The 12,434-nt window shown below is 53.5% G+C and overlaps 1 protein-coding gene across 5 annotated transcripts in view; it reads left to right on the forward strand.

The window, feature by feature from the left end:
* The first annotated feature begins 111 nt into the window (after positions 1-111).
* The window catches only part of TNRC18 (trinucleotide repeat containing 18), an 85,698-nt gene continuing 73,375 nt past the window's right edge, over positions 112-12,434 (forward strand). For all 5 annotated transcript variants that reach the window (XM_064478716.1, XM_064478718.1, XM_064478719.1 and 2 more), the window contains exons 1-2: positions 112-492; positions 2,410-2,839. In XM_064478716.1, coding sequence (XP_064334786.1) covers positions 2,653-2,839 — 187 coding nt within the window. In that variant the 5' untranslated portion in view covers positions 112-492; positions 2,410-2,652. The remainder of the gene's footprint in view (positions 493-2,409; positions 2,840-12,434) is intronic.

Consider the following 12,434-nt stretch of genomic DNA (forward strand, 5'->3'; position numbering starts at 1 on the left):
ACCCGGGAACAATGCGTGTTTCTTCGCCGGAGAGTGCTCCCCTCCCCCAGCCGCCCCTTCCCCCCCACGCTGGGGTTTTTTTTTTTTTTTTTTTTTTTAGATCCAGCGAGAGGAACTTGAAAGGGGGGTTGTGTAATGTACCTTTTCCAATCCCGCGCTGTATATGGAGATTTGGGATTCTTTAAACCGGCGCTACCTGGATTTTATTAAAAAGCGGGGAGCTCGGCAGGAGGAAAGCTGGCTTTTCCGGGGGCTGCGGGAGCCCGGCCGCGGGAGGGCGGAGGAGTTGGCGCGCCGAGCTCTCGGCCCGGGGAGCGGTTTTCTACCAAAAAAAGGAAAGGCGGGCAAAAAGTGTGAGGCGGTTGCGGGTGGCGAAGGGGAGCAGCGACCACGGGATGGCGGGCAGCAAGGGCGCCTAGCTGCGCCGGGAGCCGGGGCCGTCACCGGAGTCGCCGTCGCCGTCGCCCGGAGCCGGGAGCCCCGCCGCGCCAGGTACGCCGCCGGGCCGGCCGACCGCCCGGCCCTGGCTGGGCGCGATGGTCTCCAAACTTCTCCAGATGGCCCCCCACGCCGCCTCCCCCTTGGGGTGCGCCGGGGATCCCTGCAGCTCTCCGACTCCCGAGAACGGAATTGGGGGACCGGGGCCGCTGAGGTGGGGCGCCCTGGGAGGGGTGGGGGCGAGTCCCTGAGCCCCGGGCGCCCACCTGAGCCCCTAGTCCTGCTCCAGCCCGCCTAGCACGGCCGAGGGGCGTCGGTTCCCTTCTTGGTTCCCGGCAGGCGGCGGGGGAGCCAGGGACGCCGAGACGTTTTCGATTATAGGCTGTTTTTAATTAAAAGCCGGAATTCAGCCATTTTAACTGCATTTAAGAGGGGGAGAAAAGTAGGGAGAACGCAGCAAAGCCCGCAGATGGCCGAGCCAGCCTCTCTACCAGAGCAAAGGTGTTCTGGGGGGGCTTCATCCCGAGTTCCCCAAAGTGGGGCGCCGGGTCATGCCCCGAAGCGCTGGCTTTTAAAAGACAGCTACACAAAGAACATTTTTTAAAAAATCACGGAAAGCTCATCGCCTCCTTAAGACATGTATCTTCGGATGTGGCGATCTTAGATTTTTTCCAAAGTAAACGCGGATCTGGTAACCAGAGCCTGATGGGAGAGATCAGGGGAGGGAGGGAGGGGGTGTTTGTAACCAAAACCGGGTTAAAATAAGCACCCTTAGCAAAGTTGGGGAGGGAGGCTGGAGGAGGCAGAGGGGTTTGCGGCTGAGAGGGTCTGCAGATCGGGGGACTGGGCGCCGGTCGCGGGGCGCAGGGCGGGCACCCGGGAGCCGGTGGCTTTGGCGTGATCGGCGGCTCTAGAAGCGCCCGAACCTCTTGGTATCAGGAATCCGAGCTGCTGCGGACAGACGGAGAGCGAGGGCAGAGTTGGCTTCCAGACCCCCTCCCGCCCCCACAGGAATCGGCGAACGACAAATCTTTTAAACAAACAGCTTTAAACTGGAACTACAGGGGGATTTGTACAACGCTGGGGGAGGCGCCCCTCGGTCGGCCGGCGCAGCAAACGTTTTCTTTGTAGGTTATTTCTGGGGTCGGGGGAAGCTAGGGTAGGAGCGAGACCATAGAGTCCCTCCCTTCCTCTCTGACGCCCCCCAAATCCCCCGCGCCAGGACAAGTTCTCGGGCCGTAGGCTTCTCAGGCCAGGGCGTTGGAAAATGAAACCAAAGCTTGTTTTGGAGGATTCTTTCCAGTCCTCGGGCGAGAATGCCACGTCTTGGGTCCTAGGACTTAGACTTTGCGACTCGCAGTGGCCGGAGGCGGGTGGTGGGAGGGGGCGACGAATCTCTTCAAAAATAATAAACTCACATAGCACCCTCTCTCTCGAAAAAAACTAATTCTGCGTCTCAGGGCGAGTTCAGGGGAACCAAACTCAGAAAAGGGAGACAAGGGCCCCCAAAGGTTAAATATTAAACTTTTCGGATCAGATAGTGACACAGTGTTTAGGGAGAGTTTTCGAACTGCTCCGGGAAAGGTTTCATCGTTTGAAACCCAGGAGCATGTGACGCCCAGTCGTCCACCACTCTTCGGAGGTTTGTATTGATGCGCTCCGGGCAAAGCCGAGGGGCCTTTCCCACTTTCGGGAGCACCCGTGAGCCGCCGAGGGAGAGTCCGGGCTCGGGCGCATCGCGCCACCGGCCACTTTTTGAGCCTGGTCCCCGTGACCCAGAAGCCGCCAGAGGAAGGAGCATGGAATTTTACTTTTTATGGAAAAGGGGCTACTCCCCATTTCATTTCTGGCCGCCAGATCGGCAGCCCCCGACCCCGAACAGCAAGATGATTTTCTGAACTTATTTTTCCCCCCTTCTTTTTCTTTCCCCCCTTCTGTTTCTTCCCCGGCCGGTCTCCTCTCCCCGCCAAGACGCCTTGTGCTCCGCTTCGCTCAGCTCCGCCTGGCCGCCCGGAGGGGTTCCATCGCTGGCCGTCTGTGCTCCTCGGGCCGCGGGCCCGCCACCGAGCGCAAGCCCCGCAGGCCGCCGCCATGCCCGCCGCGGAGCCCCCGCCGCCCGAGGATTCTGGGACTACGCCGAGGCCGAACTTTTAGGTCCCACTGAACGAGGCCTGCGGGCCGGGTGGGGGTCTGGCCGCGGCACTCCCGCGGAGGATGGATGGCCGAGACTTCGGGCCCCCGCGGTCCGTGCACGGCCCCCCGCCGCCGCTGCTGTCTGGCCTGGCCATGGACAGCCACCGCGTGGGCGCGGCCACGGCCGGACGCCTGCCTGCCTCAGGCTTGCCCGGCCCGCTGCCACCCGGGAAGTACATGGCCGGCCTTAACCTCCACCCGCACCCGGGTAAGTGCCCTGCGCTGTGCCCGCCCCCTCTTGTCCCCTCCGGATCCTGGGCGGGAGGCTTGGGAGAACTACTAAGACTGTTCCCCTAAGCCGGAGTTCGCAATGGGGGTCTGCGCCTCCCTCTCCTTCGGCCGGTCCATGGGGTGCGGGCAGACTCAGCTCCCGGGGCGAGAAGACCCCTGGGCACGGGGCCGAGGCCAGTCTGGAGCACCTGGTGGAGAGGGGTGCGTGGCTTAGCTGCCTTCCCCGGCTTTCGAGGCTCTCCCAAGGCGCTCGAGTCTGCCGAAATCGGAGCCACCAGGGTCGGTTCCAAACCCTGGGCCTCTGCGGCTCGAGCCTTGGTTGGAGTTTTCAAAGTCTGGGCGAGAAAAGAACAAACCAGCTCCATACCCTTTGAGACATCTGCTCCCAGAGCTGGAATACTGTTCTTGGCAAATGTCCTTTTGGGCGCCGTGGGCCTGGGTTCCGTCTTTAGCTTCTCCTCTTTAGTGCAGGGTTTCCATCCAGCCTGGGCGCCTGCGGGTGCGGGAGGACGGAAACCGCAGCCCTGGGAACGCGGCTCCGGCGGGTGGGCGACGGCCCTCGGGAGACCCCTCATCCACCGGGGAAGAGAACCGTGGTGGCAGGACCCATATCCCGGGAGGAGGGTAGCAACCCTGGCCATGGGGCCCTCTTGTTTTCCGGCGGGAAGGCGGGCGCGCGGCGCAGCGGGGATGCGGACACAGATGCCGCCATCCCGAAGCTAGGAGAAGGAAGCAGCGCGGGAGCGGATTCGCGGAGGGAACACCCTGGGTCTGACACAGAGCTGCGGAAGGAGGTGGCCGAGAAGGCCCGCTGGCTTCTGCCATTCCCCGAGAGGGGCTGCCCAGGCTCGGTGGGGAGGGAGGAGCTTGCCCCCGGCGGGCCTCGGCTGCTCCAGTCCGTCTAGGTGGGAAGGGAGACGCGGGGGCCTGCCGACCTGCCTTCCGCCGCCGCTGGAGACCCGGTCTCTCCTCCCGGGCTGCCTCCAGCTTCTGTGCCTGGCGTACCACGCTTCGACTTTTTAAAAATCCACCTCTCCCCCAACAAAGTGTAGTCTAGAATTTGTGTGATTTCTCCGAGAGTCCCCGATGCTCCCTTGGCCTTGGGGTCTCGGAGGGGACACCTCTGGCCGCAGCAGCCGCCTTAGCCCTGCCCCATCGACCCTGCTCGCTCTGCAGCGCTGGCTGTTTTTGCCTCTCTGATTTTTTCTCTTGCAACTTTTCAGGAACCGGAGTCCCGGGGCTCGGCGGGACAAAGGACCTTTGTGAGGCGCCAGGCGGGGGAGGGGCGCGAGCGGGGGCCCGGAGCGCGAAGACCCCGCCTGCTGGGGTGCGAGGACCGGGTCGTGGCCTTGGGGCGCGCGCGCGTTCCCCGGGGGGCTGCGGGCCTCGTTCTGCCCTGGTGGCCCCGATGAGGGCTAGGATTTTCTTCCAAGTGGTGCGCTGCCAAGGAGGGAGGGGTGCCGGAGACCCTAGAGGAAGAGTTGGGGGCGGCCCTGGGGTACAGAGGGACACTTAAGCTCTCCCTTTTTGCGCGCCGCCGGAGGGTGCGGTAGTTTTTGCCTTTGCACTCATGGGTCACTCGGCTCCACCTGGGGAGGTGGCAGGGTTCTAAGGCTTAGGAGTCAGACCCTGGGTCTTCTCTCCTGGCGGAGCCGTCACTCGGCCTCTGAGAGTCTGGGAGAGGGCAACGCGGACTCCCGATCTTCAATCTGGCTCGGGCCTGGCAGCGGCCATGTGTTCTAATCAAAAGCGGGGAAAACAGCCACTACTCAAGGGGGCCTCTGAGTGCGCGCACCGTGCCAGGGCAGCGCTGAGTGCAACCTCAGCAGCCAGACCTAACTTGCCCATTAGGGAGATGCAGAGGCTGAGACCGGGGGGCGAAGGGACTTGAGGAGGGGCAGGCATGACGAGGAAGTCCAGCGGGAGGTGGCCGCAGAGGCCTGTCGGGACACCTTCTGCTTTAGGAGCTGCCTGAGTTCTGCGTGCTTGGCAGCTGAGGTCATGGAGGAAATAGCAGACCCGCGCGGGAAGCGCTCGTTGCCCGGGAAGGGCGCGGAGGCAGCCCCTTGGGCCGTGGTCACGCAGGAGGGAATAGTGGCGGGCTGGCGCTGCCTCTTGTTCCCCGCACCTTGAATGGCCTCGCTGAGACCTGGGGAGCCCAGGTCTACACCCAGAGCCCAGCCTTGTGCTAATCCCATTAGCCAGAAGGTGGGGAACTGCTCCCCATTCACTGCTTGGGGTGGGGCCGGATTACAAATTCCTCAACCCAGCCCCCCCCCCTTTCTTGCGGGGGTGCAGGTGCTAAATTTTCTCTTTATAATATGCTTCACCTTCTTGGCTGTCGGCTCCCTAAGTCTCGCCAGCTTTATCAGCCTCATCTTTATTTGTTTACTTTTGTACTGGGAAACCTGGAGAGGCTGAGCTATTTGCCCGAGGTCACACAGCGCTAGAGTGAGAGGCTGAATTACCTCTGGACAACAGCGTGGGCGGGAGCTCCAGGTGGATCCAGCTCACTTAGGCAGAGGGAGCTGCCTGGGGAGAGCTCATAAGTTTGCAGGGACCCTGCCTGAGGGGTGGTGGCTGGGACCCCTACTCAGGCAGGTTTGGACAGGGGGGTTGCTGGGAGTGAGAGCCTTCTGGAGGAGATGCCTTGTACGTCTGATTTCACTAGGCCAAGAGGGGTGGCTCCTTCCTCTGCAGAAGAGGAGGTGAAATGAAGAATAAATAGGGTTTGGGATAAAGGGTCTGGGTTATCTTTCCCATCACCTTGAGCATTGATAGGCATGTATGTGAGCCCTAAATGCTCACAGCAGTCTGTGAAACAGACAAGTAAGTGACAAGCACCTAGGAGACTTAGCCCTCTGTTCTGGGGTTGGGAGGCCTGGAGTCAGTTCTTCTCACCGTTGCAATTAAAGATCTATTAGCAGGATTGTATACTTGGATGTTTATTTTCCCTGCCCCTACACCGTGGAGAATATGTGCATGGGGGGTGGGAATCCAGGATCAGAATGGGGGGCCCTGCACTTTGGACTGGCCAGTGGACAACAGTGGGCCAAGGGTTTTCTCCAGGGCCTGATCACCTCTATCTCTGGAATCCAGCCCGTCAGCCTACCGGATTGATTTAAAAAGATTAATCAGTAGGACTGGCTGGTGGAGAGATGCGATCCCCAAGATAAGGGAGATTTGCTGGGTGCATCCTCCTCTTGGCAGAGGCACAAGGGAGGCCTAGGGGAGGAACTAGACTCTGGAAGGGCCTCGGCAGCCCCATGGCTCTCTGAGCCTCCTGATTCTTTAGCTCTCAACCCCAGCACTCTTTTCTTTCCTTGCTTCTTCATTTGCTCAGCAGAGGATTTCCATGTGCCTCCTGGGTGTCCTGGGAATCAGCAGTGACCAAACACAAAAATCTTTGCCCTCTTTGGCGCTCCCATCCGCGTGACATAAGTCAGGCAGTAAACAGAAACCAGCAAAGGAGGTCATTTTAGAGAGATACAGGCTATGAAGGAAAGAAAATGCTGAGGGTCCTTTTGGGCAGAAGTGGTGAGGGGCTGTGAGCCCTGAGAATGGCCAGAGCTGGGGGGAGGGGAGTGGGACCCTGCAGGTCCCTGAAGGCCAGTAATGAGGTCTTGGAATTTCCAACTGTGAGGAATGAGAAAGCAGTGGAGGGTTTTAAATGGAGGGAGTGACTCAAACTGAGGGACATTTTTACAGAACTAGTCTGGACTCTTAAAAAAAATTTCAATGGCGTGCAAAGACAAAGGAAGGCTGAAAACTGTTCCTGATTAAAGGAAACTAAAAGAAAAATGTGACAACAAAAGGCCAGGCTGTGTATGGCCGTCGATTGGATCTTGGATCAGGGAAGAAATTGCACTAAAAGACATCACTGGGGCAATTGACGAAATTGGAATATGGACTGTAGATTAGCTGATAGCATCAAATCAATATCATGTTTCATGAAGTTGATAACCACAGTGAGGTTACGTAAGAGAGCGTCCTTGCTCTTCGGAAGTAAGAACACTGAAATGTTTAGGGGCCGGGGATGTGCCCTCTGCAACTTAATCTCAGAAATGGCTCAGGAAGAGAAAAAAAAACAAGATCTGTAATTTATAGACATGGGAGACAACGATAAATCAGATGACTTCAAATAACACGTGCAGTGAGAAAGCACTTCACAATTGCCAGACCTAGGGAGGGTCATGTGGCAGCTAGATTCTTTGTTAGTTGTACTGTTTCAGACTTTTCTCTGAGTTTGAAATTATTTCCAAATAGGCATTTAACAGAATTAGTCTGGATTGCTGGCTGGAGACTGTCTGGTGGATGGGAGAGAGGCAGGGAACTAGTCTGTGGTGAGGAGGCTGTCAGGTAGGTGATAGTGACCAGGGAGGGAGGCTGGAGGTGGCCAGGGTTTGGTGCCTTGTGGAGGTGGTGCTGCTAAGATAGTGGAGGGGCAGATAAGGAGGACAACATGTGGATTTTGGGTTGGTGCTACTTTTGGAGGGATGGGGAGGAACAGATTTGAGGAGACGGCAGTGATTGGGCATTCTCGATTCGGATGTGGCCAGCTTGGGGTGTTCTTGGCTCCCAGCGTGGACTGGTCTGATTTCACTTCACTGTCACTGGGTCACTAGGAGCTCTGTCTTTCACCTAGACTCTACCCCCATTCTGGACCTCCCCTGTCCTTTACTTCCCAGCTTTTGAAGGGACCATCAGGAGCTGCTGTCAGGACAGGTCTTGGGCCTCCCCAGTGGCTGCGGGGAGTCCCAGCCAGTGGTCAGCCTTGGCCCTCAGGGCTACGGTCCTTGCCACACTAGCTGCCCATAGAGACCTGGCCTCTGACTTTGGAGGAGGTCAAGGCCATTTGGTGGGAATCACAGAAGCTCCTCCCCACCTTTGCAGGCTGTGAATGCATTTACCCTCTGTATCCCAGGTTCCTTCATGAGCTAATGAAGGTGATAAATCTACTTCACATACTCTCACTAACAATTTTGCCCACACCGGGCCGTCATGCACAAGCTGAGAGGTTCTATCACGCCATCTCCAGATGGCTGCTGGAGGCAGGAGGGCCTAGGGGCTGAGGTCAGACGGCCCGAGTTTAGATCTTGCTCTTCCACTTAGTGGGGGTGTGATGACTCTAAGCCTCGATTTTCTTATCTCTGAAATGGTTCCCTTAGTGGTACTGAATTCATTCGGTTGTTGTGGAGTTTGAGCAAGCACCAGCTAGGTGCCTAGTGCGGGAATAGCCTTCTGCAGCAGTTACAGTGAAAGTGATTGCTGTAATTGCAATCGTCATTAACCGATGACTCATGAATCCCTTGCTCTAATCTGGTCCTGTCTGAGGGCCTCTGGAATTGGGTATTTAACCCCTCTATCTGGTCCACAGGCTCCTTAGACTTCAGGGTCCTAAGCAGGACTCCTCTTTTTAATTTTTCTCATTTTGTGTGTGTGTGTGTGTGTGTGTGTGTGTGTGTGTGTGTGTAACAGATATTCTGTAAAATGTTTCACTCTTGAGTTCAATCCATTGCGGTTTTACAAAACACCCATGTCACTACTAGCATGTTACTGCCTGCTCAAGATCAGGACGTTTCCTGTATCCAGGGGGTACCTACTGCTCTCTCCTGGTCACGATCCACCGCACGCCCCAACATCATTCTTATTTCTCTTAGATTAGGTTTGCCTATTTTCTTTTCTTAAAAATATTTCAATTAAAGTATAGTCAGTTTACAATGTTGTGTCAGTTTCTGGTGTACAACACAATACTTCAGTCACATAGGAACATATGTATATTCATTTTTACCATAACTTACTACAAAATATTGAATATAGTCTCCTGTGCTGTACAGTATAAACTCGTTTATCTAGGTTTGCCTATTTTTGAACTTTCTATAAATGGAACCGTGCAGTGGGTCCTTTTTTGGTTTCTGGCTGTTTCCACTCAACACTGTGTCAGGTTGGTCCGTATCTAAGGCGTGAGGCAGTATTGGTTTCTTGGGTGGTATTATTCCACTGCGTTGAACACAGTGCATGCAGTCTACGCGCTCTTCTGTTGAGGGACCTTTTGGTTGTTTCCGGTGTTTGCTGTGGATAGTGCTGGTGTTGAACGTGGCCTTGCGGTGCACATAGGTACGCATTTCTTTGGATGTACCCTCACAGCTACGAAAGCTGAAATCTACGCACACTCTGTGACCCGTCACTTCCAGTCCTAGACACTGTGTGTAGATTTCAGCTTTCGTAGCTGTGAGTGTGTGCGTTCCCATCCCAGTGGCAGCTTCCCTGTCCTCCCAACACGTGGTGGTGTCAGTGCTTTAAAGCCTGTTCATTCTGGTGAGTAAGTAGTGGTATCTAATCGTGTGTGCATTTTAAAGTTTTTTTCTTCATTTGTTTTAAGCTTTACTGAGGAAAACTCCTACCGTAAAATTCACCCAGTAAAAGTGTACACGTCTGCTTTATGCTTCATATAAACTTGAGGGTAAAAGTTACATATCATTTTAAAAGTCAGATAGTGTTGGAAGGGTTATGAAGAGAGCTAGCGTCCCTTACCTCCTGTCTCCCCATTCCTGATGCTCAGTTTTAATTCTCTTGGTTTTTCCTTTTTTTTTTTTTTTTTTGGCGGGGGAGGTAATAAGGTTTATTTATTTTTAGAGGAGGTACGGGGATTGAACCCAGGACCTTGTGCATGCTAAGCATGCCACTCTACTGCTTGAGCTATGCCCTCCCCCCAGTTTTTCCTTTTGGGCTTTTCATCTATATTTCTCTGTAATATCCTGCTTCTACTGCTAGTTATTTTTCAGATTTTGAGGTTCTTTTCTGACTTCTATAGAAGAGGATTTTGCATAGACTGCCCAAGTTTGCATCTTGACTCTCCCCTTTATTAGCATGAGACTGTAGGCAAGGTCTTTATCTCTCATACCTTGGTTTTCTTATCTGAAAAATGGGGGATAATAATAGTGTCTATGAGATTGTTGGAAGAATTAAATTGTTAATACATGTAAAGCATTTAGAACACTATCTGGAATATAATAAGCACTTAGTAAAATGTTTACTGTTGTTGTCACCTCACCCCTTTCCCCATTTCTATTTCCTCTATCCTCCCAGTATATGTGAAATACAGTTTTGTGTAAACCAGCTTTATTATTATGGCTTGGACATAGTAAATATTGGTCAAATTTGAGCCAGGTATAATACAGTTTATTTCTTTATTTCCTAAAGTTATTCACTTCCCCGCCCCCCCCCCCCCCCAATTTGTGGGGAATTCTTAGAATCAGAATCACTATCTTCTAATCTTTTGGTATACTTTTCAGTTGCTTAGAGCTGTTGGGTGAGCTGCCTCCTTCTTTTGTTGGAGATTTCCTTCCTGCAATTTTCCATCTTTCTGCTCTAGTCTGGTTTGTCTGGTGCTTCGGCCATCATCCTTCACATTCCCTTCCTGAACTCTGTGCTGTTTTGCATCCCCTGTTTCCCGATTCTCATGCTTTCCTTTTTCCTGCTTTACTTCCTTGTTTTGGTGGAGCATATCTTGCAGTAGCTTTCTGTGAAAGAGTGCACAGAAGGCAGATTTTTTCTAAGGCCTAGTATCCCTGAAAATGATTATTCTACCTTCACACTTGACTGGCACTTGGGAAATAATTAGAAGGAAATGCAACATCACCTTCTAAATTCTAATGCAACTTTTGAAGGTGTGATGTTATTTTGATACTTGATCTTTTTAAGTGAGCCCCCCCCTTTACAAATGCTTAAAATCTTTTAGAGCCGCTTAATAGTTAAGAGCATGGGCTCTGAGATTCATATACTTGTTCCTCCACTTGCGAGCCGCACGTTACCTAATCCTCTATGCTTCAATTTTCTCTTTTGTAAAATGAATAATGTTTACATTTTATGGTTTGTATGGGGACTCTTTGAATTACTTTTAATATTATTGGTATTTTATAATTTCCTTCCCATCATTTTCACTGTTCTCTCTAGTGTTCCTATTAGATACTTGATCTCTTGAACCAATCATCTATTTTTCTTTGACTTCCTTTTCTATTTTCCATCTCTTTGTTTCTTCTGCTTTCTAGGAGACATTCTCAGCTGTGTCTTCTAAACCTGCAATGTGATTTTTAAATTAGGTGGTCATATTTTTAATATCTAGGGAGCTCTTTCTTATAATCTGGGTTTTCCTCTTTTTTTTTTTTAATAGCATCCTGTTCTTGTTTCATGAATACATTAGTTCTCATCACTTGGAGAATATTAATTATGTATTTTTTTCCTGGAGTTTTCTTCCCTCATGCATAGTCTCTGTTCCTCTGAGTCTTTCATGTTGGAGACTTCCTTGGGTATCCGGTGATTGGTTCTCTGGTGTCTCTTCCTATTTAAGAAAGAGGCGCTAACAAGGTGATGGCACTGGGGATCCAAGGGTGGGACTTGTTGACTGAGGTGGAACTTTCTGAATCTGTCTGGAAGTCTTCCTTTCTGCCTTCCTCAGTCTCCCAGACAGGAGTCCTGTTTCCTACCTACAGGGAGTTTAAACCTGATAGCTTTTCTTCTAAGAGGGTACCTTTTAAGGATGAAGATTTGTACTCAGATAACATTTTCATTTTGGTCCCCACACTAACCCCGAGAATCTAGCCCTAGACCCTCAAGGGCTCCATGGTTCCCCAGTAAACTTTTCCCTTTTTAAACTGTTTTCCTGTCTTTTTCGTGAGGTCCTGGCATTTGGGAAAGGATGTGTTACAAGAGATCTCTGCGCCACCACTCTGGGATCCAGCTGCAGCCCCTTCCCTGGCCTGTGTGCCCCGGACACCTGGTTCCTCTCTGCCTCCGCCTTCCCCTCTCAAATGCTGCCTGGCTTTTGCCCCAGAGTTCCTAGAAGGCCCTCCCTCCGTTCCTGCCTCTACTTCCTCTAGGCCTAGACCTCTGTTGAGGGGAAGAGAAATCAGTGGGGAAATCCTCTGTAATTGCTTTAGAATTGAGAAGTCTGGAGCCCTGGGGCGAGGCTGGGGTGGATGCATTTGCATATCATTGGCAGGGACGAGGCCTTGACCGCTCTCAGCTGCTTTGGGATGCCCTTTTATTTAGATTTGAGCACCTACTTTGTAGGATGGGCGTCTGGTCTGAGCGAGGCAAAGTCTCAGCCTGCAGGGGGCCTAGATTCTGGGGTGGGGGGAGGACCAGAGTTAAACCCAGGTTGCTTCTCACGCTGTGACCTCCGCCGGGGAGGAGCTGGGAACTCTGGGATGGCTGAAGGGTGCCTGTTGGGATCTGAGCCGTCAGGGCTGGCTCCAGCAGGAGGGAGGGAGGTTGGAGGTAGCGCTTAGGCTGGATGAAGGAGCTAGAAGAATAAAGCCCCTCCTGCCTCCCCCCGGGGCCAGTCCCCAGGCCTGGCTGGACCCATCCCCTCCTGGGGGGGCGGGGCAGGAGCCAGTTAATCTGGCCTGTGGTTCCTGAGCCTTTGCTTGGCTTAGAGGAATCTCTGCAGCACAAGAGTCTCAGCCACGTGTTCCGCAGGGATGGGAGCTTGGGGACGCTGGCAGTGGCCACAGGTGCTGTGGCCAAGTCACATCACCAAGACTGTGCAGGGTAAGCCCCTCACCCGCCAC

This window comes from Camelus dromedarius, chromosome 24 (genome assembly GCF_036321535.1).
Source record: "Camelus dromedarius isolate mCamDro1 chromosome 24, mCamDro1.pat, whole genome shotgun sequence".
Classification (NCBI taxonomy): domain Eukaryota; kingdom Metazoa; phylum Chordata; class Mammalia; order Artiodactyla; family Camelidae; genus Camelus; species Camelus dromedarius.